This window comes from Castor canadensis, chromosome 3, assembly GCF_047511655.1.
Source record: "Castor canadensis chromosome 3, mCasCan1.hap1v2, whole genome shotgun sequence".
NCBI classification, from domain to species: Eukaryota; Metazoa; Chordata; class Mammalia; order Rodentia; family Castoridae; genus Castor; species Castor canadensis.
The window spans coordinates 49,014,183-49,041,183 of NC_133388.1; the positions used below are offsets into that span (position 1 = coordinate 49,014,183).

General features: G+C 36.5%; 1 protein-coding gene across 4 annotated transcripts in view; it reads right to left on the reverse strand.

Moving 5' to 3' along the window:
* Positions 1-21,484, reverse strand: part of Tmem260 (transmembrane protein 260) — a 74,548-nt gene extending 53,064 nt beyond the window's left edge. For all 4 annotated transcript variants that reach the window (XR_002213715.2, XR_012446160.1, XM_020185958.2 and 1 more), the window contains exons 1-3: positions 21,193-21,484; positions 16,166-16,197; positions 15,306-15,457 (exon numbers count right to left, since the gene is read on the reverse strand). Coding sequence is in view for 2 of the 4 variants with exons in the window: in XM_020185958.2 (XP_020041547.1) it covers positions 15,306-15,457; positions 16,166-16,197; positions 21,193-21,352 (344 nt within the window). In the remaining 2 variants the exon portion in view is untranslated. The remainder of the gene's footprint in view (positions 1-15,305; positions 15,458-16,165; positions 16,198-21,192) is intronic.
* Between the last annotated feature and the right edge of the window lie 5,517 nt (positions 21,485-27,001).

The window sequence follows — 27,001 nt, forward strand, 5'->3', positions numbered from 1 at the left end:
CATTACAAAGCAATAGCAATAAAAACAGCATGGTACTGGCACAAAAACAGACATGAAGACCAGTGGAACAGAATAGAGGACCCAGATATGAAGCCACACAGCTATGCCCACGTTATTTTTGACAAAGGTGCCAAAAATATATGATGGAGAAAATATAGTCTCTTCAACAAATATTGTTGGGAAAAGTGGTTATCTGTCTGCAAAAAACTGAAACTAGATCCATGTTTATCACCCTGTAATAGTATCAACTCAAAATGGATCAAGGACCTTAATATCAGACCTGAAACTCTGACATTAGTACTGGAAAGAGCAGGAAACACTCTGGAAGTAATAGGTATAGGCAAGGACTTCCTCAATAGAACGCCAGCAGCTCAGCAGCTAAGAGAAAGGATGGACAAATGGGACTTCATAAAATTAAAAAGCTTCTGCACAACAAAAGAAATGGTCTCTAAACTGAAGAGGCCACCCACAGAGTGGGAGAAATATTTACCAGCTATACATCAGACAAAGGACTGATAACCAGACATACAGGGAACTTAAAACACTAAACTCTCCCAAAATCAATGAACCAATAAAGAAATGGGCAAGTGAACTAAACAGAACTTTCTCAAAAGAAGAAATTCAAATGGCCAAAAAACACATGAGAAAATGCTCACCATCTCTAGCCATAAAGGAAATGCAAGTCAAAACCACACTAAGATTCTACCTCACCCCCGTTAGAATAGCTATCATCAAAAACACCACCACCAACAGGTGTTGGTGAGGATGTGGGGAAAAAGGAACCCTCGTACACTGCTGGTGGGAATGCAAGCTAGTGCAACCACTCTGGAAAAAAAATTTGGAGGCTTCTTAAAAATCTAAACACAGATCTGCCATATGATCCAGCAATGCTACTCCTGGGGATATACCCAAAGGAATGCAACACAGGCTACTCCATAGGCACCTGTACACCCATGTTTATTGCAGCGCTATTCGCAATAGCCAAGTTATGGAAACATCCAAGATGCCCCACTACTGACGAATGGATCAAGAAAATGTGGTATTTATACACAATGGAATTTTATTCAGCCATGGAGAAGAATGAAAAATTATCATTCACAAGTAAATGGAACTGGAGGACATCATTCTGAGCGAGGTTAGCCAGGCTCAGAAAATCAAAAATCGTATGTTCTCCCTCATATGTGGACTTTAGATCTAGGGCAAATACAGCAATGTGGCTGGACTTGGATCACATGACAAGGGGAGAGCACATACGGGAGGTGTGGGGATAGTTGAGAAACCCAAAACATGAACATGTTTGATGTCCCTACTGCAGAGGAACTAATACAGAAACCTTAAAGTGACAGAGGTCCATATGATAAGGGAATCAGAAATTAGTGAAAAGGTCAGTTAGAGGTGAACCAACTTGGGCTGTAACACATTTGTACGTGGAAGCCATGCTAGGAGTCTCTCTGTATAGCTATCCTTATCTCAACTAGCAAAAACACTTTGTCTTTCTTATTATTGCTTATGTTTCTCTTCAACAAGTTTAGAGATAAGGGCAGAATAGGTTCTGCCTGGATGTGAGGGGGGTGAGGGGGAGAGGGATGGGGTGGGGGGGGTAGGAGGGAGAAATGGCCCAAATAATGTATGCACATGTGAATAGGTGAATTAAAAAGAACCTGGATATTAATCCTTTATCCAATGAATAGCTGGCAAAGATTTTCTCCCATTCTCTAGGGTTTCTTTTGATTCCCTATGGAAACAAGAAAGGAATGTTTCCTTTCATGTGCAGAAGCTTTTAAATTTGATGTAATCCCATTTGTCAATTCTTGCTCTTATTTCCTGAACAACTAGAATCCTATTCAGAAATGTGTTATATATGCCTCTTCAATGTATTTATTTACCCTATGTTCTCCTCTTCAAGGATTTACCCTATGTTTTCCGGCAACAGTTTCAAAGTTTCAAAGTTTCAGGTCCTCCATTAAGATTTTTGATCTGTTTTGAACTAACTTTTGTAAATGGTGAGAGAGAGGGGTCCAGTTGTAATCTTCTATATGTGGATATCCAGTTTTACCAACACCATTTGTTGATAAAGCTGTCAATTTTCTCTAATGTATGTCTTTGGCACCTTTATTGAAAATCAAATGATGTAACTGCGTGAGGTTATTTCTGGATTTTCTATTTTATTTCACTGATCTATGCATCTGTTTTTGCACCAGTACTAGGCTGTTTTTGTTACTATGGCTCTATAGCATAATTTGAAGTCAGGTATTGTGATACCACTAACATTGTTCTTTTTGCTTAGGATTGCTTTGGCTATTTAGAGTCTTTTGTGCTTCCAAATGAATTTTAGGATTGATTTTTCTATTTCTGCAGAGAATGACATTGGATTTTGATGGGGATTGCATTGAATCTATAGATTGCTTTCAGTAGTACAGCCATTTTCACAATATAAATTTTGCTGACTGATGAACACAGGTGATACTTCCATCTTCTAGTGTCTTCTTCAATTTCTTTCTTCAAAGTTTTGGTTTTCATTGTAGAAATCTTTCACTTCCTTATTTAGCTTTATTCCTAGATATTTAATTTTTTTGAGGCTCTTGTGAATGGGATGGTTTTCCTGATTTCTCTCTCAGCATGTTCATTATTGGTATATAGAAAAGCTATTGATTTTTATATGGTGATTTTATATCTTGCTACTTTGCCAACAGTGTTTATCAGATCTAAGAGGTTTTTGATGCATAATTATTTTTAAACTCATCATTTTCCCATTATCTATATCACCACTGCCCTATTTCAGTTATTATCATTATTGTGGGCTCAAACTAACTCCAAATCATCCTAAGCTATCTGGCTTCAAGGCCAATGTCCACCATTGCCACCAGAGTGAAGAATCAAAAACACACATAATCTTGCACTTTTCTTCACCTAACTTTTTAATGACTCCCCTCTAATCATAAACCTCATGACCATAGTCAAATCAATGATTTGATCTCATTCCACATTACCTTCCTTTCTTAATATAACTGACCTCAAACTTCTGGTTACAGCAACAGTACATAACATGTAAGTCCCTGCACTTATAGTTGGGTTAGTCATACTTTTTATTGCTATGAAAAATACCCAAGAGAAACAGTTTAAAGGAGGATTTATTTTGGCTCTTGGTTTCAGTCAGTGGTCACCAGGCCTCATTGATTCTGGGCCAAAGAAAGGTTGAACATCATGGCAGACGAGCAAGGTAAAGAAAAGCTAAACATGACAGCCAGGAAACAGAAAGATCAGATGGGGCCATCTGGTAGTTTCCATCACCTCCCAAGACACCTGCTAGTTTCCATCACTTCCCAAAACACCACAAATTATGAATCCATCAAGGGACTAATCCATTGAGTCCTCATAAGCCAATCACTACCCCAAAGCCCCATTACCTGGCAAGCAAGTCAACATTTCAGGGAACATTTCAGATTCAAACCCTAACAAAAGTTGTTTCTCCACTTCTGGGTTTCTTTGCAAATGAGATGGTAACTGAAGTACTGTTTTGCCTTCACTTAAAGCTAATTCCCACTTATTGTTTACAATTCAATGTAGCTATCTCTTTTTCTAAGGAATTTTCACTAAAGTACTTTCACTATGACCAGGGTAGCTGCACTATTCACCAGCACTATTCACAACAGCCAAGCTTTGGAAACCCAGATGTCCTACAACTAATGAACGGATCAAGAAATTGTGGTATATATACACAAGGGAGTATTACACAGCCGTAAAGAAAAATGACATGTGGTTTGAAAGTAAATGGATGCAATTGGAGGATATATGTTAACTGAAGTAAGCCAGGCTCAGAAACACAAGAGCTGCAAGTTTTCTCTCATACATGGATCAAAAGATAAACATATACACAAAAACAAGCATGATCATATACAAACTCATATCTAGAGCACGTTTGTAACAGTGGAACTACTCTATGAAACTTGGGGAAAGAGGGAAAAGGAAAAGAAAATGAAAGAGCACCAGTAATATCACATAACATAAGAAGGTAGAGGATATAAGGATGTGTACTGAAAGCTGTTGAAAATGGGGGATGGGAGGTAAAGGGGTAAGGGAGAGTAATGGAAGGGGTTGAAGTGACCAAAGTAAAGTACACCCTTAGTGGGCATATGTTGAGACAACCCTTTGAACATGAACGGAAATATTAATAACAAAAACCAGGACTGTAAAATAGGTACAGTGTGTATGTGTGTGGGGGGGTAACTAGTGGAAGGGGGGTGGGTGAAGGAAGGAGATTAAGGTGATGGTATATGACAGATGAACTTCATTTATCTATATGAAACAGAACAAAGAAACCTCTTGCAATTGCTTTAAGTGGGGTGGCGAGAGGGTTAAGTGAGGGGCAATGTAAATAATGTACAATATAAGTCTAATTGGAATTGTCACTATGAATTCCCCCTGTATAATGAATATATCCTAAAATAATTTATTATAAAAAAATAATTATTTTTGGATTACTGATGCCATTGGACAACCATGTCAGCAAGTTAGTGTATTTCTAGAAGGCAATTTAACTTCTTGGAAATTAATCACACACACACATGCACATACACACACGCACACACATTTCAGACATACTTAATCTCAAGTACAACAATTTTCAAATAATACTTATAAAATTACTTATGATATTATTTAGAAAGAAATCTTTTTTTAACAGCAAAAAGAAAAAAGATATCTTGGTATTGAGGTAAATTTTGTTTCTTTTACAAACCATGTCCTTTATTGTTTTGTCCTTATAAAAATGGTGCCTTGGCAAAAAATGAAATTAAGGGGAAAATTAAATGATTCTCTTTGGATTGGTTACACCAACTTTTAAAAATAATGATAAAGCACATATGGATATATCTTCCAAAAAATAAGGCATATTCATTTAATCATTCCATACACATTCAAATATTCTTTTGGGAAGAGTACTGAAATGCTAATTTACTTTAGGAGAACTTTTTATTTTCATATTACTTGAGTTATTCCTTACTTATAAAATAAATAAAAATTATTTCCAAAGGAATAATAAAATATAGAAGGTTCACAATTACTCATATTGTTTTTCACACACTACCGTGTAAAAGGAAGTACCTTATGTTTCCCAAATTTTTATCTAAGTTCAAACAAAATACCTAAGAATTCCTATTGTTATGTTTTATCGAGCCGAACATCAAAGAACCCTCTATGTCAATAAGGCACTGCAAATGAGATAAAGAAAAAAACCATTATGTAGAATACTCAGGTGATGCACTGAAACTGTTTGACGTGGAGTCTTTTCTCAAACTTACTAAGCAAGAAAAGTGACTGAGAAGCACTTTTACCACTGCCTATGAGTGTAAAAGAAAGGTGTTATTCTGTGAGTTTACAGAATTCCTCAAGTCTCCAATGAATCTATGTCCTTTTTGATTATTGGAGTCTTTGTTATAGCCTGGCAATTATCATTCCTATCAATGAATGGGTGTCCTGTGAGAGATTAGAACACACCGGCATTCCTTGACCCCCACCCCAAAGGTTATAACATGTATTTTAAAAATTTGATACAGTTAAATTATACAAGTGAAATAAAACATTATTTGTAAATCTTCCTGCATGCAATTCACTTAATGTGATTATGTCTTTAATTCTGATTATGTCTTTTCTTTTAAAAATAAATGGAGAACGTGAGGGCGATCTGGCTGCGACATCTGCACTCCATTGATCGCCAGAGTTGATGTGGCTGGTCTGCCTGGTTAGGCGGGTGTCCCCTTCCTCCCTCACTGCTCAATGTGCATCCCTTACGAGCTGTGCACTTGGTGGAAGAAGATGACCATCCCCAATAGAGGAGGACAATTCTTCGGTCAAGGGTATATGAGTAGCTGCGCTCCTCTGCTAGAACCTCCAAGACTTCAAGAATAAATGGAACAGATGTCCAATTTGATGTTAATATTTAAATTTGAGTTTTAAATGAAATTATTGATCTGAGCCCACAAAACAAGTTATCCTACATTAGCAATAAAGTCTAAAATGCACATGAGCTATAAATGTAAGTACCCCTCCCAAAATAAGGTAAACAGACAGATTGGTGATTTAAAAAATAAATAAATAAAAAGAGCATAATGAAAAACACCACTGTGTTGGCCAGGAGCCAGTGGCTCATGCCTGTGATCCTAGCTACATGGGAGGCTGAATCAGGAAGATCACAGTTCAAAGTCAGTCCAGCCAAAAAAAAAAAAAAAAAAAAAAAGGAAGGGAAGGGAAGGGGAAGGAAAGAGAGGAAAGAGGAAGGGAGGGAAGGAAGAAAGGGAAGGAAGGAAGGAAAAAGTGAGACCCTATCTTAAAAATAACTACAGAAAAAAGGGCTAGAAGCATAGCTAAAGAGGTAGAGCACCTGCCTAGCGAGCACAAAGCCAAGTTCAAACCCCAGTTGCACATTAAAAAAAAAAAATTGTGTTTTCATCCAGGAGCCCTATTTCAATTTCCATTTTATTCTCTTGAACATATAATACCCAAAGTGGAATCTTAAATATAGCTCATTACGAGACACACATTTTTCTTCTGAAATTGATTAAATTACTTCAACCAAACTAACAGTAAACCAGAGAAAAAGAAATTTATTATGAAGGTGTGAATAAAATGAAAACGCTTCACTATAACTCACTAATATTATTGTAAATAGTCTAAACTATTTTCTATCTTAACTTAATAACACTTTATGATGACTTAGCTACAATATGAGAAAAATGTTTTCTATTCTTAATCCAATTCTCCTGCAACAAGGTCAAAGGACATATTGCTTCAAATGAAATACATATTTTTGTTTTTAATCTTATTTTTTTGGCAGTACTAGGGTTTGAACTCAGAGACTCATGCTTGCTAGTCAGGTGCTCTTACTGTTTTAGTCACTCTGCCAGCCCTTTTCTATGATGGTTTTTTGAAGATAGGGTCAGGTGAACTATTTGCCTGGGGCTGGCTTCAAACCATGATCCTCCTCATCTCTCCCACCTGAGTAGCTAGGATTACAGGCATGAGCCACTGGGGCCTCGCTGAAATACGTATTTTTAAAATCTAACCAGACTTACAGAAAGATAAAAGCTTACAAAGAAAAGATCACACACTTGGAACACCACTGCTGTAATTTTAATAACACTAGCCATTATATCATAAAGGACAGTCACATATCAATACCAACAGTCAAAACTTAAGCTTTTATACTATTATTCTAAGGTCTCACACTAACAGAGAAAAGCAATGATACCAATGATGCAAAATATCAAATCCAAGTCATACATTCTATTTTATATCAACATTTAATATTTCACATATAAAATATATGGAACATTTTCAGTAAATAAATCTTCCCAATTGCTTTTTACTTGGGTTAGCACTAAAATCACATAGTTCACATTCCAGGAGAGCACAGGATACCTGAACAAAGAAGAAAGACATACCAAGAAAATGATAAGACAATATGGGAAAGATAGTCAAGTATTTTAAATTTCACCTACATAATGCAAATTACAGAAATTCTGCACTGAGGAAAGGAAAATGTGATGCTATTAATAGCATCCTGCAGGGCACCTGTGGCTCACACCTATAATACTAGCTACTTAGGAGACTGAGATTGGAAGGATCACAGTTCAAGACCAGCCTGGACAAAAAGCTAGTGAGACTCCATCTTAACCAACAGCTGGACATGATGCCATGTGCCTGTCATTCCAACCTACTTGAAAGACTGAGATCAGGAGGATAGAAGTCTAGGCTAGCCAAGACAAAAAAAAAAGTTGTTTGTAAGACCCATTCTCAATGGAAAAAAGCTGAGCATGGTGTCTGTCATACCAGCAATGGAGGGAAGGTTAGAATAGGATTGCGGTCCAGGCCAGCCCAGGCAAAAAATCAAGAGCTATCTCCAAAATAACCAGAGTAAGAAGGGCTGAACATGTGGTTCATGTGGAAGGGTGCCTGCCTCGCAAATGTGAATCCGAGTTCAAACTCCAATGCCACCAAAATAAATAAATAAATAAATAAAAAGTAATAAAAAAAGAGCATCCTAACAAGTGTGAGTGACAGAATTCTTTGGTTAAAACGTAACTGCTGGGCTGGGGATGCAGGCAAGTGAAACAGTGTTTCTCTAGCATGCTTAATGCCTTGAGTTCAATCCACAATACTGCCAAAAGACACAAAACCAAAAAAATTTAACTGCCTTCTTTTTGGTTCATAAAATCCATGAAATCTAAAGAAGATTCCCAAGAAAGCTACTACTGATTGTGTAACAGTTGTCTCACTGATGGACTAGTATTCATCTGTTGACACAATGGATAAATCAGGAGGTTACAATTTATAGCACTGACACAGGTTTGCTATCGATGATAAGGTACATTTTTCTTTCCACTATGCAGTATTTGATTTTCATGTGCAATCACATGTTTGTCTAACCCTCAATCAAAAGGCACATAAAAGAAATTCTTTCCAAACACACACTTGATGTGCTTCATGAAATTCATGAATGTATTTGTCTTCAGCGTTACCTCCATGTAAAGAACACTACAGGGAGACCACACTACCCTTATCTATAAACTCCTACTTGAAGTAAGTGGAACTGGAGTAGGCAGACAACAATGCAGCATGTGGATATTAATGTTTAATAAATTACTACTAGAGTCAATTCATACTGGTAACTACAAAGGTGCAATGGATTAAAGGAAGGACGTATGGTAAAATAGGATACAATCAATTGCAAATCTATCATCTTTATCCTTCCATGTTCTTATCTTTCTGGGTCTTGTTCATGAAAATGATACAAATGCTCCCCTCTGGCTCATTCAGCTAATCAATGCCATATTTTTATCTCTCTAGTCTACATAGAGAATGTTCAAAATGGGGCCCCAAGCTAGGAAAAACTAAGCACGGCTAAACCTTTTTCTTTTTGTGTCAGTTTACTCAACATCCTTACAGCAAGTATGCACTGGGCATCTAACATGTGTCAAGTGCTCAGTGGGAATATTATAGTCAGCAGTCAGAGATCAGTAGGATCTAAATCTTTTCAAGTTTAGACCTAATGAACATAAATCAATAATTGGATACATGCTATGTTAAAGGTGTATCTCTGTAGCTACCACTATAACCAGGACAATCAGTCAAAAGGAAAACTGCTTCTAACTTGAATTTTCAGCTATATAGATATTAACTACTGTACTCTGATAGGAAAAGTACCAAGTATTATTCCTGATTCAAAACCGCTATATAAAATTGGGGGGGGGGGAATTAAAAAGCCTTCAAAAAGGAAAAAGCAAAACTGAAATGGAAGGAAGGAGATTATGAACAGCTTCCATAAACAAAATGTAATCAAACAACTTTCATTAGAATTAAGATTTACATATTAACTAAAATAGCAAAGTTACTCAAAGTTTAAAACAATTCATTTTATAGTATCTCAACAACTTATATCTGAATTATCTAAAAGAAAACACTACACTGGTCTTTATAGGAATAACTATTACTTAGATGAGTTTCCATGGTATGCCAACTAACTTGCACAATGGGAGATCAAACCTTCTTGAGGTCCAGCCTTGTTTAAAATAATGTCAAATTATACATTGCAGTCAATTTTGTTTGAAATGTATAAAAACACAAAGATCTCATGATTACTTGTTACTCAATCTTGATAATATAATTTGCATTCAGTAGCAAAACTGAAATTGGTTAAGAGTATATTCCATCAGTTATCCTCAAAGGCACTGGCCAAGGTATCCACTTCATCATACTACATTCTTTTAAACTGGAAACTTAGAAGATACTGCATAATTTTACAATGTTAAGATACTAAAAGCATGTGAAATAAAAGCAAAACACCCCAATAACTAAAATCAACAGAATGAGGATGTTAAGCTATTTTCATCAGCAACGCTAACCAATGTAATAAACAAAAAGATTTATTGCACAAACTTATGAGGTATATCTAAATATCTCAACTCATTAAGATTGTTTTCTACTCTTATGGCTCTGAAAATCAGCAAGTCTATATATGAGTTATGACTTATCATTTTATTTGCAGTTTTAAGAAATATATGCATTTATTAGTATAGCCATAATAACTGATGACTAGTTCCAATGGCAAAATCTCGGCAGGAAACAGATTTAGCAATTTAAATGTTTTATAAGTTTTTGTAATTGAGGAAACTTTCCATAATCTGACATTTGTTAAAACCACTTATTAGAAATTATGCAGCACAGTAGCTGTGGAAATATGAGCTAGCTTCACAATTATAAAGTCAGCCTATGTAGCCCTTTCCTATTGTATATGGTGGCATAAACCCCACGGCGGCCTATCAGCTAACTGGCAGGCAGGGGGCTGCTCTATTCAAAGTGAGAGATACAAGCTGCAGGGCAAAAACCTGGCAGCTCCCATCTGACCCCACAATCCCCTACTGGTGACAGCTCCAAGCTCCATGGCAAATTAGGCCTTCTCATATTACAATTGGAGAAGACAGATTCCATTAGCAGTATCTGAAATTGAGTGGAGAGCTGCACTGTTATCAGACTTGACTCATAAGCACTGCTATTAATCAGAGCTATGATAGCATTTATATATTTCAAGCTATCTGCTGCCGCTGTGATATTCTGCTACAAAGGGTTGATGGGACTTAGGAAAGTGAACAATAGAGCTTTCTGGGAAAAGCAGAGTAAATCAAGAAAGTCTATGACTTCCGCACATTCTGAAGGGATTGCGGTTTACATAAATTTTCTCCCAATTGGAGATTGAGCTCTTCCTCATCTTACACATGGGATTTAGTTGTCACTCAATGGTAACAGCTGTGAAAAGGTGAAGCGGCCCACCGCTCAGAATATTGCCTTCGCTTTTAAAGCAATTAACCCATGAACAGGAGGATACCTGGTGATATCAAAGGGATTAGGCCAGGCAGTGCATTATTAACATTTCCTTGAACTAATTCTAACTCTGACTAGCTGTCAGAAAAGACTCTACAGTCTTAAAAGAGTTTCTGCCCTGCTTTTTTCCCTTCAAAATGAAGTGCTATTTGAGCCTAATATGTCCCTGTACTTATAAGAAAATGCAAATGAACCAGGCTCTTAATATGCTTAACCAGTCGAGTCAATGCAATTTTAATACAAGTATGAGAGAAATATATGATCAATTAACCAGGGATCAAGAAAGATAGTCTCTTGAATGGAAATTAATGCTCCAGTACTTTCCATTCTTCTCCAACTACAAAAACTTGGTGACTATTTGTTACTTATGCATAGTTACTTCTGAAATTAGAAAGCACTTCACATTATTCTCTATGGCAATAATCTAAAATACTCTTTGAGCTGGAAAATCCAAATGTCCCTTAAGCAGGAGATTCTGCATTCTCTAAGGTATGGCTTTTTAATTTTCTATTCTTTATTGAATGGAACCTTAACAGAAGCTGTAAGAATAGCAGAGACAGTGCTCAGAATCAAGCATTCACTTTTAAAAACTACGACCAAATTAATTCTTATCAGCAACATAATGTTTAGAAATACGTAACTTATAAATATGACAAAATCCCATGCATAAAATGTGTAAAATAACCTGCCAGAAAATACTTAAGTATTACTGAAATTGATCATAAGTTATTGTAGTAAGCAAGCGTAATTTCAATGTATCTTTAATTATTATTAATATTCATTTATTCGAAGTAACCTACTTGACGTTATGAGATCTGATTTCCTACTGGACAATGTTAATGGTATTAAGTGTTTTCATTCAAGTTTCTTAAAACTGTGCTTTTAGAAAATATATCTGAAAACTTGCTTTTTTAACGGTTAGTGACTTATCTTACTTTCTTTAAAATAAGCACTTAATTTCAATTATGAGTTTTACTTTCAATTCACATGAGTGCTATACAAACAGAGTTGAATGGATTTTTCTATAGTTCTATTTAGCTACTAAATAGTTTGAAATAATAGTAATAATAATAGTTTGTTGATTCAAGCCTGTTAAGAATATATTCCCTGTCCTATAGTTACCAAAATAAATGCTGTAAGATATGTCCTCATCTGAGATCATGTGCAAGTTAGATCTTCCCTGAGGCAGCATTTTTATACAACACACTTCCTTCTCCTTTCTAGCACATACAAAATGTGTTTGATACACATGTTTGACAATCATGACTTTAGCATTCCTCCTTACTCACTACATAGTACCTACTTCAATTTTACTAGGAAATAATTTTGAAATTCAAAGATTATAAGCAGAGTTAAATGTTGTTTATATTTGTGATTTATAGTAACCCATAACTTTTAAAATTTTTAAATAATAGGATTTGTGAACTACAGATAGGACCTATCATACTACCTAACTTAAAAATCATTTACTTCAATGGCCTTAAAAAGAAAAATCTCAGTTCCTATAAAATACTAACTTTATTACATAGCTTTAATGAATATACAGATGTACAGATGAATTAAATGAGTATTATTTCATATAAATGAAATGTATTAGATTAAACTCCTCTAACATAAGTCATACTTAAAAGTATCCCTTAAAGGGAAAATACATAAATAAATACAGAAGCTGCCACAATCTTACTATTTTTAATTCAATAAACTACAGTGACACATACGGCTTTCAAAGCCCTGCTTTACTCACGTACTTTCCACATTAGAGCACAGCAAATACAAATGAGTTCTTGCCAACCATTAGGAAAGATTGACAAAAAATGCAGTGTTAATGACATCTTACGGCTTTTAAAAGCAAGAGAAAGATGCAAGAAAAGCAAAAATTACACAGTAATTGAAACAACGAATAAATTGTTCTTTCAATCTAAGTCATGTTTACTGAAAAAAATGGAGCTTTTTACATCAACACATTTAAACAGAAATTTGCTTTTGAAATACAATCTTTGTTTAAAAGGTACAGAAGGTCTTTATGTCCACCCTAAGAGCTAAATATAGTGAATGCTATGTGAACAATTACCTGAAAAAAAAAAAACCCTAAACCTGTTAAAAGAATTAATTTGCTGCACACCAGTCAGCACTAATCCCACATGTACAGTAATGTTCTCTTAAGTGATGGGGGAAAGAAAGAATAAAACTGCTTCCTGGATCAAAACCCTTCGATATTCAACAACAAAATGGAATGATGATTTGGGCTGTAAATGAATAAAGTAGTGAAATGTCTCCTAAACAAATTCTGAGAAAGGAGGCAACCTGTAAAGGAATATATTTACTGTATGCTAGGGCTGGAAAAAAGCCATCACTGTAATGGCTGTACAAAAACTGTCCTGCTGTTGGGTTTATATTCACAGAAGAAAGGTTTTAGAGGTTAAGTTTAGGTCATACAACAAATGAAATTGTAACAAGCCAGCTTACATTGTATAATGTCTTCTTCCACTCAATCAATAGGCTACTGTTAGTCCTATTACCATAGAGATGGCTTCTCCTTTCTGAAGGGTGTCCATTGTTTGACAAAACAGATTTGCCACTTGAGCTAGGTTGTTCCCAAAGGACATGTACCTTGTCAGTTATTTATATTCAAAATAATAAAGTATTTTCATATTAAAATGTATGTGAGAGATAATATTGTTAGTTCCTTTTGTTTGGAAAGAACACAACTTTTCTGAAGTACCTATATTACTAACTAAAACCACTCAAATAGCCAGTTTAGTGGTATTAGAATTTTAATTTAGAACATGTCAGCAAGCACAAAATTTATCATCAACACTGTATATTAAAAGAAAAGGGTCACAGTCTAGTATGTTTATCTAAAACCCATATAATCAAGGATAATAATTAATAAAGGATATTTTTCATTGTGGCCAACTGAAGAGAAAATTATTGTCTAAAGTTATCTGGATTCTGAAAAGGTTTTTACATATGATTTTTATAGTGGAATGACACCCACAATAAACGTGGAAGTTTTAGAAAATGAATCACTTTATTTGCCTAAGAGTATTTATATGCATGTTACATAAAAATCTTTTAAAATACAGATGAACTACACAATAAATATATTAGTTTCTTTAAATGTGTGCCTGAAAATGTCTTGTGAAAATTAGTAACTCACATATTCAATACAGGACATGTTAAGTTCCAAATTTCAACCTAGTTATCTAAAAATACAAATATCAGTTTTTCCTCTCAGTGAAAACACTGGCAGATTAATTATAAAAGACACAGAAGAAATAATGCTAATCAAAACCATTCTAGTCATTTAGAAAAAAAAAGTATTCATAATACTAATCATCAGGCAGAGATGTTATTTTAAACATTTCGTACCTAAAGATTTGGCTATCACCAAAAACATGCAAGATTCAATAGAAGCAAATTAACTGGTATAGATAAAGTTTAGCAAATAATCAACAGCTACAATATTTGAATCTAAAACCTTTCTAAAGATAGATTTAAAATATTATTTTAGACTTATGTTAACTTTTACCTTCCTATAAATAGTTCAAAGGAAATTTCAGAAAGAATTTACGTAAAGAGAAATACTATGACTATTACAAAGTATTAATTTAAAAAAAATCTGAAACTATGTCTACTCAATTATAGTACATTAATGTTCAAAAATTATTTTTTATAAAAACTTGCAAAACTTTTTGGAAGAAGTGTTTTAATTTGGTTTTTCCCTTTATCAGCAAATTTAATTTGTATTTTTCATTGTCACTCTCTTAGGCTTAGGTTAGAATAAGTTAAGAATGGAGACAGAAATATCAAAGACAAACGAATTTACCAATATCCTAAAGTAATGACCAATTTAAAAACAGGATAGCTTCCAAACTAAGAAAGCTTCCATTAGTGAAATAAATGGGGTCTAACTTGCCTCCCTTCCCTATGGCTATAAAGGAACAAATTGAAACCTTACTAAAACCATATCCCAAATGTGATTTTCTTGGTTAAAAACTCATTTAAAAAAAGTATACAATATGGTCATATTTAGAATACAATATTAGGCCTGATACGCAGCTGCCCATCAGTGAGACTATGAGTAATTAAATGGTATTTACCATTTGCCAAAAGACAAGCTTCATACTATTGAATTAAACTGGTCCATCTGCATTTTCATAAAATGACAAACCTCATTAGTTCTGCCTAACCAGTGAACTGGGATAATAACCAGAGACACCTTCACTCCATTGTATGAAGCAGAACCAACTGTGTAAGTGTTTGAAGGGTCAAATGCATATGAAATTACTGCAAATTAAGCAAGTAAAATTACATGAGTTAGGGAAGCCACTCAAGCAACAAAAGGTTTTTTCAATGTATGTATTTGGCCATAAGAGACCCACATCTCTAATTATGCCAAATGAATTTTAACTAATCAACTACTTTACCTGAAAACGGTGAGAAAAAGTAATGATGCAGCTACTGCTCCAAACAAGCCACAGAGAAGATTGACTCGGTAGGCAACGGAACCAAAAGGAAACAGTATAATTGCCAGTTTAGCCACCAGTGTGAACAAAGGATAGCCAGGAGGATGAGCAACCTATAGAAATAAGCAAGTAAGAAGGTTTTCATCCAGGAAAGAAGAATCACACTGGCTTTAATTGAAAAGTAGCCTTTCTTACAGGCAAATACAAAGATTAAGTGCCGATGACTAAATGTTTGAATAGTGGTTTCCTATTGTAATTCCCTTGTGCCAATATAAATCAATATTTTCTTTACTGGACTTGGCAGTGTCTATCACAGGGTACATCACCTAGAGAAAGGGCAACATATTTCATTGTCAGTTCTTAAGCAGTTTGTTCTCTAGGTTCACGGTCATTTAAAAGGCTACTGAAATAGAACAAGTTCTGAAATAACATCTTGGTTAGAAAGTTGAAAGACCACACTGCTATCGGATTACCACCATGCTGACAGTCATAAGGTCTTGACTAAAGGGATCATACGCCATAATAAAGTTTATTAAATAATAAACTTATTAAAACTGTTAACCCGATTTATTCTCCACAGCTTATACAAAATTTGGGGTGATAATAAGCCAGTTACTGTATATATAGTAAAGGCTTTGCTTTATAATTTAGTTTAATTGGATTTAAAACTTAAAGTAAATTGTCACGTACTGTACTTATAAGTTACTAAAAACTAGGGTTTGAGAATAAATTAATCTACTTTACTCCATGCTTAATTAAACTTTCTTAATTCCTAAAACTGTTAATGAGAGCATTGATTAAACAATAAAATTAATACTTACTCCAAGCTCATGTGCGGCTGTGATCAGTTCCCCTGTGAAAAAATAATGTAAAACCAATAATTACTGTTAGAGAATGACACTCCTCCAAAGTTTTCAAAATCCAAATGCTTGCATTGGGGTTTTGCATTAATTTGACCAGATAAAACTGTAAATCTGTAGAGATTTAACAGCGTGAAATAGTCTAAGAATACTTTTTCCCTTAGGTCATAACTATCTTTGATAGTTTTCAATAACTGGTCAGTGAAAATACACATGAATTCTCAGTTTTTAAAAAAATGCTAATTTTTTTCCTCCTGAGAGTCATATTCACTTGCAAATATATAAATACTTTTTCATAGCATTAGTATAATGTGCTATATTCTCTCAAGAAGTTAGCCATCCAGGGCTGGAGATGTGGCCCAAGTGGTAGAGCATCTGCTTTGCAAGCACAAAGCCCTGAGTTTAAAGCCCAGTCCCACCAAAAAAAAAAAATAATAATAATAAAATGTATCACACTATCCTAACACTGGCATTTGGATACCTTGCCTACATTACTTAGGTTAGACTTAGGTATCTTTAATTTTCTTCTAGGTTCTTTTAATAAGATCTACATGTTTTTAAACCAGTAGATTATTCTCTTTATATTGTTAGTGGCTATTTCGAAAACTGTGATACAATAATTCAATGTGTATTTGTTAATATTTTAAGTAAATAGAACATAGATGCTATTCTTACTCATCTCTATACACTGTAGGACAGTGCAATGTAAGAAATCAGTAGTAACTTGTGAAAGACTGTTACCTATTAGTAAAGGGATTAACATATATTGTCTATCATTCAATAGATGCCAACTTTCTGTTTTTAATTTCTACTGCCCTCACCATGATCTAGAGCTTTACCTTCTCTGGCCTGGACCACAGCAACAGACATGACCAACCTACTTTAGTTCATTTTCATACTGAAATTACTTATGTCTCCTACTCCCTACCCCACAGGCATATACACAAAACAAATAGGCTGGGGATCCTACTCCCCTCCTCTAAATTCTCCTTGGCTGCTCTGTGAGTGAGTGAGGTTCAGATTCCTCAGTAAGGCACTGAAGTCATGTATGGCTTCAAGGTTACTTTGGTAGGGCTTATCTCCATGTAACTGATGTTCACTGTGTGAAATCTGCATACAGTGTTCCTCTCAGACTTCTGTACCCTTTATCATTCACTTTCTCACCCTGGAATATTTCTCCTAGCACTCTTCCCTAAGTCCTTCAAAGCCTAGTTCAATTGCCACCATTCCAATGGCACCTTACACACCTATCTCCAGCCTCTCCACCGAATTAATCACTTCTTTCTCCTCTTTAGAAGCTGCCCGAGTCTAATTTAGCTTACTTAGATTGCCTTATATTCTGGCTAATTTTTATTTCTCTCTCCCACCAAGTTTAAAAACATTATCTTATCCATTTCAGGATTCTGCCAAGACATCACCACCTGTCCCTCCGCCGGCTGCACACAAAGAGTCTAACTCAAGCCTTGCACATGGAGGTTTACAAAAAAACTTATCACATAGTTATCGTGCAGGTCAGAAATCTTACTCTTAGGCAAGTGACTGCTCCCTAAGGCCCACTTAGGTATTCCTAAAGATATATTCTAAGACTTCTGGAGATAGTCACAAGCACCTTAGAAACTGAGGTTCTTTTTGTATCCTGTATACTTTTTAAAGAAATTTTTTATAGCCACCACTATAAAAGATTCTTCAAGGGATTCTGCACACAGAAAGTGAAACCCAACATAAGCAGAAAAGGCAGGCAGTACCAAACTACAGGAAAAGAAAAGAAACTGTTTATGGTCTAAAACTGTTTCGAATTATTCCTGATTACTCCATTCTCTAATGCCCTAATGAAACAGTACTCTTATTTGTTCTGTAAGATCTGAAAAAGGAAAATTTTATATGATTTTATAGTTTTACCCCATGCGATAGCTCTTCTATTCTCTATCTCAAATTATTTTGATAAGCTTTTGTTCTTTTATCTTTGTGACAAAGCATGTAAATTCAAAATTTCAAAGTCACTATTCATTCTCTTCCACTTAAAATGTATTTGAACTACACTTAACACTAAGAAAATAGACTATTCTATTAAAAATACTATTTTCCTCCCTGGAGTTCTGTTGCTGTAAAAACAAATCTGAAGGTAAAACTTATGTCAAATTGTCTAAATAGAAAAGATGCCACTATTAACCTATAATCTACCTTTTATAGAGAGATACTGCTCTTAAATTGAATGTGATAAAAAGAAAAGAACTGAGCAGTAATAAAACAAAACTCAGGGCCTCCTGAGTTCTTGCTTTCTCCCAACTCTTTACATTGGCGTTTCCTTAGAGTTAAGTCCTGTGACTACCTGCATCAGAACTACCTTTTTGTTGTTTTAAATGGAAGATTCATTGACTATACCCCAAAACTTCCAATGTGAGAAGACCCTCTGGCTTCAAGACTCCAAGCTCACATCTTTGTTGTCTAGGATACAAATTGGAAGCAAGCTCAGAGTTATCGGCAGATGCTTAAAGTTTACAAAACCCAGCTCCCTTTTATGTTAATTATACTATTATACTGTCATATATCAAGCCTGTTAAAGTCACTATCTGTAAAATATATAAATCCAAATACAAGTAAATAGCAAAGGCTAGACTCCCACCCCTTCCCCCAAAGGACCATGAGCACTCCTACCCATGAGTGAACTATGCATGTCAGGTAGTGCAAAAAATAATCTTGGCAAAGCCACATAATTATCAGGAAGAATAATACATGCTTTATTTTGGTTTTGAGATGTGGTCTGTTTATTGATAGAAAATATATTTCATAAATACTCAAGAACAGTACATTCAACATATAAACAAAATGGTCAAAGATATGATTAAACAAATTTTCCATATTGGCATATAGATAGAAAAGTTAATTGATCACTCCCAAAAATGAACATAAAAAATTAGATCAATCACTATTTAGCATGAAACTAAAACAAATTAGACCTCCTAAAAGCTTTGGTACCTCAAGGTGAATACATAAGTTCATTCTTTTGGAGAAAAAAACACAGTATTAATAAAAACAAGATAACAACCAGAGATCTTAAACAAATTTCAGATGTCACTATATGTGATGGCGGACTTAACAAAGAATTTCCCTGTCAAATTCTTCAACAAGGACTAGGCATTAAGAAAGTGTGTTCTAAAGTCAATCTAGTTGACTTACTCACTAGCTGTCTGTCACTTTGGACATAGCTTACTTAGTTTTCTCATCTACAAAGGAAGATAATAATTATTACCTACCTCACAGGGAAGCTGGGAGGGCTAAATCAATCCATAAAAAGCACTTAGGACAGTGCCTGGCACCATGTTAAATTATTATTCATCCCACTCTCATGTTTCAGGCTTGAAAAACCCTAAGTAGTTGTAAAATTGCAGTACTGGGGTTTGAATTCAGGGCCTTGCACTTGCTAGGCAGGCACTCTACCACTTGAGCCACACCCCCAGCCTTTTGTTTGCTTTAGTCATTTTTCAGATAGGGTTTGTATTTTTGCCAGGGAGCAGCCTCACACCAAGATCTTCCTAACTATGCCTCCCACATAGCTAGGATTACAGGGCACTACCACTGATTTGTGGAGATGGGTCTTGATAATTTTTGCCCAGGCTGGCCTGGAACCACTATTCTGATCTCCACTTCCTAAACAGCTGGGATTACAGACATAAGCCACCATGCCTGGCTCAAATTTTTTTTAATAGGTTAAGAGTAGCCTAACCTCTGAGTAATGCTCTCCAATGTCCAAACTCTTTAGAATTATAAAGCAATTCCAGCTACTGAATATTAATCTTGGAAATCCGGTAATTCCATTTCCTGCTACATTAAACTCTACCCGTATTTGTTTTGTAGTATGTGAACGAAAGAGGAAAAGTAATGACCAAAATATGGAACATCAAAGATCCTCAACGTGGTAGGCAGCCTTGAAGACAGCTCCCAATAATCCCCAACTCCTAGTATTCTTACCTGTGTAATCCTTTCTCCCTTGACAACGGGCTGGATTCACTGACTCCCACAAATAAATAGGGCAGTGGCATATCACTACCAAGATTAAGTTACAAAATGGCAGAGGTGTCAGACAGCTGTGCCCTATCTCTTTCTCTTGACAGAGTCAGCTATCTTATGGCGAGATCCACAGAGCAAAGGACTAGATTGAGTTTAGAGGTAGATGCTCCCCAAGTTGAGCCTTGTAGGAACTGCAGGTCCAGCCTACACCATGGACAGCAACCTCTAAATGCACCCAATTAAACTACATCCAGATTCCTGATTTACAGACATGGGGAGATGATAAACGTTTGCGGCTTCAGCCATTAAATTTGGGTTAGCTTTTCACGCAGCTAAAGAGAGCACACTGTTTCTTTAGGACATACACACTCACTACTTTAAGCGGCAGCACCATTCTGACGAAATTACTGGTCATTGTATGCATGACCAGTGGCCGGATGGTCACAACAGGGAACTTGTTTGTAGTCTCAATTTTTCACACACAAGCTGCATGCTTTAAGTCGCCTCTCTCTGGCTTCCACTTTTTAAAGAGTTCTCCAAATACCCTGCATGGCGGGATCCTTCTCAATATTCAGGTTTCAGCGAAAACATTACTGCCCGGGAAACCTGTCCTGACCTTCTGAATCACGTGGTCCTCTTAAGCTCTCCAGCACTTAAAATGTAGATGTTTACTAGGGGACTTGTGTGTCTAGGATAATCCATGACATTTCCTCAACACTACTGCTACTACACTAAAGGAGCTCGGTAAGTAGTATTGTGGACTAAAAGCCAATGGGAACCTGAAGCTCAGGATCAGAAGCATGACTTGGGGGAGTGGAGAGTTCGGTAAACCACGAACCATAGAAGCAGAGTTACAGGGATGGGGAAAAGAATGGCTTCTGGAAGGCGGAACCCTACGCAGACCCAGGGCGCGAGGGGACTCGGCCCTTCCCGTACCAGGACAGAGAGGTGACAGGAGGGGCGCCCTTAGAGTACTTTACCCGAGTCTCCCCCCGGCACCGAGGGGGGCAGCGTGAGAGTGAACACTGTCGCCACAGCGGCGAACACGGCGACGCTGCCGCGGAGGCCCCCAGAGCGACGCGACCCCACTCTGGCTGCGGGTCCCCGGGCCCGGCCCCTGCTGTCGCCATGGAGACCCATGGGCCAGGACAGGCTGAAGAAGGAGGACCCAGCGGGCCCAACAACTCTGTAAAGAACAGAGCTTCCCAGCCGAGAGACGAGCGCAGCGAGCGCGGCGGCTTCCGGGTCGAACCTCGCAGGGCGGACCGCACCTTTCGCCGCTCGAGCAGGGAAAACGAAGATGCTGGGCACGCGAAGCCGGCCCCTAGGAGTTTCTGGTAGTCACTACTCATGGGCATTTACACATATATAGTGTATTTTAAGTAACTAGTCACTTGGGACCGGGGAAGAATTCCTTAAGAAAGCAAGTCTGGATACACCACACGGAAGTTTCCCCCCCTTTCCACTGACTTGGTCGATTCCAACAGAGACGAAAGAAATGTCGAAAAACCGAGAGCGAGGAAAGGCTGCTCTGCCACCTGTGGTGTGGGGTGGAACTGCCCAAAAGAGCCCTTGGCGCTTGTCAGGAGCCCCGTTCTTGTTAAAATAAGGGGTAGTGCAGTTACAATCTTGTAAGGTAAGCCATAAATACTTTGGTTACACTTATATATTGCAAGAAATACATTAATGGCAATTAGAACGATTTACATTACTACGATTAACACTAAGCCCATGTGCTAATTATTAAATCATAGTAATTTTTAAGAAATTAAATTTTTTTCTTACAGCATGAGCAAAGCTCAGTAAATGAGTTGAGAAACTTGAGTTTCTGTAGTAATAAAAAGAACTTATATCATGTTAAAGGTGTCTTCTACTTAAAGAAGAGGTTTTTTAGGTAGAGCCTTGACCCAAAAGTGGGAAATGAAATGTAGACACTATAGAAGTAACTGCAATGCAAACAAAATGGGAGCTACTGGGCAAACATATAGCGGGGCTCTCAGGAAACATTTTAAGCCTCCATTTTACATTATTATGACAATTATTCTGGAGGGGGAGGAAGGCAACCTTCATGTAATGTGTTTCCACAATACATTGAAAAATCAGTGACAATCTCAAATGTGTTATATACAATCTGACAGGAACACAGTGTCTTAACGGTAGAGTCACATACACCTACACTGATTGGCAGTCACTGTGCCAGCTTATCTTTGTCTTTTCTGGATATTTATATAATACTTTCTCAGCTATACAGTAAGTTCCTGGAGGGCAGGGACTGTGTTGGTAGGCTGCTTGAAAAATGGCTGCCACTGATCTCTGTATTCTGATGTTCACTTCCTTTTCCCCGTGTGGGCCACACCTAAAGACTTCAATCAGTAGAATAAGGCAAAAGTAATGGATGTTACTTTACCAGAGTAGGTTGTGATTTTCAACCTCTTCAGGCTCCTGTTCTCTTCTCTCTTGTTCTCTTTGATGAAACCACCTTCCATGCTGTGAGTTGCCCTATGGAAAGGTCCACATGGCAAACAGCTGAGTGCAACCTCCAGCCAACACCCAGAAAGAAACTGCGACTTTTGGTCCATTAAACTTCAAGGAAGTGAATCCAGCCAACACCATGTGAGAGAGCTAGGAAGAGGATCTTTCCCCCATTTTAGCCTAGAGGCAGTAACTCCTGTTGAGATCTTGACTGAGGCCTATGAAAGCCCTGGGAGCAGGGACCCAACTCAGCCTCATCCATGCTGCTGTCCTGTGGAAGCTGTGAGGTAGTAAGTGTTGGTACTTTAAGCCAATCAACTTGGGGTAATTTGTTAATCAGCAAGAGAGAACTAAGAAAGACTTCTCTTTATTTTCTGAAAGAACATGCCAATGAATCATATTAATGGAGCCATTCATGGACTTCTTTCCTTTTTATCCACTTCATCTTTTGTTATGAGTTTTATAAAAAGATAAAATTTTATTTCATAAACTCACACAATTACAGTCATCTGACTTTTGACAAAGGAGCCAAAAACATATATTGTAGAAACTATAGCCTCTTCAACAAATGGTGCTGGGAAAACTGGTTTTGTACATGCTGAAGGCTGAAACTAGACCCCCTATCTCTCACCCTATACAAAAATCAACTGTAAATGGATCAAAGGTTATAAGACTTGAAACTACTATGGGAAAACACTGGAAGATACAGGCATAGGTAATTATTTTCTGAATAGGACTCCAGTTGCTCAGGAAATAAGAGCAAGAATTGATAGATGGGACTGCATCAAATTTAAAAGTTTCTGTACATCAAAGGAAACAACTACCAGAATAAAGAGACAATGCACAGAATGGGAGAAAATATTCAATTGATAAAGGATTAATATCCAGAATATACAAAGAGCTCAAAATTAAATAGCAAAAGAACAAATAATCAGGTTACAAATGGGCAAATAAGGAAGGGAATATGAGGGAGAATGATGGAGTGGGTAAATCTAACCAAGGTACATTGTAAACATATATGGAAATGTCACAATACTCCTCCCACCATACAACTAATATATGCTAATAAAAATGTTCTTAAAAATAAATGGGCAAATGAATTGAACACACAATTCAGAAGAAGTACAAGTGGATAATAAATACATGAAGATGTTCAATATCCTTAGTCAAGGGAATGCAAATCAAAAATACACTAAGATTCTATCTCATTCCAGATTGGCCATCATCAAGAAAACAAACAACAAAAAATGCTGGCAAGGATGTGGGGAAAATGGAACCCCAGAATCAAGTTCAACCGTCTTGAGTTACCTAAAGGTCTCTCTCTGCTTCTGATATTTTCTCCTTTCAACCTTTCTCTTCTGTTCTCCTTGGTCCAAACCCATCTAGTCTCCTGAATATCTTTATTTCATCATTTACTTTTCAAATACTCCCTTAGATGACAAGAGAAAATAAGACAAAGCAAAACAAACCTCATTTGACAGTTCAATCCCTGTGATTTTTAAAACTACTCTTTTCCTTCAGACTTCTCACAAATGTATTCTATTTTCGTTTCTTCCATTTCCTCACTTCTTACCCACTGGTACTGGTTTCCATATCTACTACTCTACTGAAATTGAACTTTTGACCCACCAATGTTCAAATACCTCCAGGTCACCAGATCCAACTAAGAGAGGCCTGCTACTGTCATGTGATCTTGTGTAACACATGATGGTTGGACTTGATTCTGGAGGAGACCAATAAGATATATAAGGAGTATTATTGTTTATGCTATATTTCATTCCATAGTGACTTAGCGATAGTTACTTTAGTACAAATTATAAAGTAGAAAAATATGTAAATCACTTAAGATTGTCTTCTGTGATTGTGGGAGGTGGCTAAACAAATTTGAAATTCATAGGACAGATCATCAGGAAATGCAGGCTTGAACTCAGATATGGACTAAAGTTGCTGTCCACAGGTAGGATTTCTTCATCAAGGAAGCCTTAGCTCTGCACTTAAGGCCTTTCAAACTGCTTGAATCACTTATCTCAGATTATCTAGAATAATCTTCCTGTTTTAGTATGAGTGATTATAAATCTTAATCATATCTACAAAATGCCTTCATAGGAACACCAGATTAGATTGAAAAGTTAAGGAAAAGGCTAAAGAATTGTCTTAGTGGTAGAGTGCTTACCTAGTATATGCAAGGCCCTGGATTTAAACCCCAGCACCACAAGAAAACAAAACCTTCTTGCCTAACACAAACAAGATCATTTATGTGGTCTCTCAGTTCTGCAGAGAAGTACTTTTCTTTCTTTGAACTTATGGTCAACATCTACCTCTATTGAAGCCCACAGGGATGGCTCCTCATTCCTTCTGGGCAGAGGTAAGCATTCCAGCCACCCACTGGGCATCCACTGTACCCTCCCTAGTTGGAAAAGGTAATTAAGCCTCATTGCGGTTCCCCTTGTGGCACCACATTATGGGTGGGGTCAAGGGAGATAATATGGTGGTGAAAGTCTTGGCACCATTAGGCCTTTCTGATATCAAGAGAGAGCACTTCATTGTTGCTGAGTGGAGGTGGAAGTCTAGAAGTAGTCTCCACTGGCACCATGGAAAAGAGAGGCCTAATTTCTACCAAACCAGATTATCCTGTCTCCTGTAGCCTTCTTTGAGATGGTAAGAGTCTAAGCTTCCCACCAGTCTTTGTCACAGTTTTTGCTTTGATTTTAGCTACAGTAGAGAGGTTACTTTCTAATTTATCTGTTTTTCCCCTTCTTGGTCATTTGACCAGAGTAGGTAGCCTTTTGTTAGGTTTTCTTTCTTTCTTTCTTTCTTTCTTTCTTTTTTTGATCTGTGTCCAGTGGGATCTCTGTGTTGTGCCAAATTCTTTAATAACCAATATGGGATACATGAAGAAAAAAAAATCCCAGAAACCTCACCACTGTGTCTTTTTTTAGATGTCAATACTCCTATCTGGTCTTCCTTCTTCTCTCCACCTGTCAAAGTCCTGGTATTCTTGTCTTATATTTTAAAGTCAAGTATATTTTAAGTAAGTTTTGCTTAAAAATTAGATATCTGGAATGCTACTGAATAAACTATCTGCAATAGAACAATACAAGAGATACAAACATACCTGCCAGTGCTTTAGAAAAACATTTTAAGCATCTGAATGTACTGTAGTATAACTAAAGGAATTTGAAATAAAAATAAAGAAAGCTTATTTTCACCTTTCTAATTGTCAAAGTTATTTAATATTTAGAGAGTATTGGTGTTAAGGAATTTGGTGTAACATTTTAGAGATCAATTTAGCATTGTGCATCAAAAAATCTGTAAAGATATTAATATAATTTCACCTAGAATAGTCAGGAAGCATACAAAAGTTGCATTCAACTTTATTGGTATTAAGAGAAATGAAAATTAAAAATAAGAATGGGATACTACACACCTATCAAGTTTGCAAGCACAAAACTCTATATAATATTGGTAAGTGTGTGAAACAACAGGAATAGTTACCAGAAGTATAAATTGGCACAACTACTTTAGAAAACATTTTTCTAATGTGGACAAAGATATACAGAACCTACAACTGAGAAGCACCACTCAAATCATATAACTAGAGAAGATAGGAGATACAAATGTTTGTAGTAGTGTTGCTCATAATAACCTTCACATAGGAGCAATCCCAAACATCTATTAACAATTGAATAAACACATCCTCACATATTTATACAATTCCATCAAGAGAATGAACACACTATAGCTAGACACAATGGATTATTATGTATGATGCTCACAAACAGAATATTGAAAGAAAGGAGAAAGCTATGAAAACTATATGGAATTATTTTAGTCTTTAAAATGAAATTTTAAACTAAACTGTATTATTTACAGGTACATCTATAAGATTTAAAACTACAAAGAAAACAAGAAAATAATGATAATAGATGGTGGGAAAATGGCAGTTCCCTCTGGGAGCAAGTGGGGCTGTGGATGGGAAAGGTACATGTGGGCTTAGGATGCTATCAATATTTCTGTCCCATACCGGCTCCCAGCCTATTGGATGGTCCTGCCCACACCAGGTGGGTTCTCCCACTCAGTTGCTGTGCCACATGCCAATCATCTGGAAACACCTTCATAGACACACCTAGAGGTATACTTTACTAATCTCCTGGGTGTCTCAATTCAGTCAAGTTGACAGTCAAGATTTACCACCAATTGTAGTGGACACTTTTTAAATGAACACCAGAGTGTTACCTGAGTTGATGTGAGGTAACTCACAAATTTTTCAGCATCTTTTCAGTGCTATGTAATGTAAGCGATTATATGGAGGTGTTT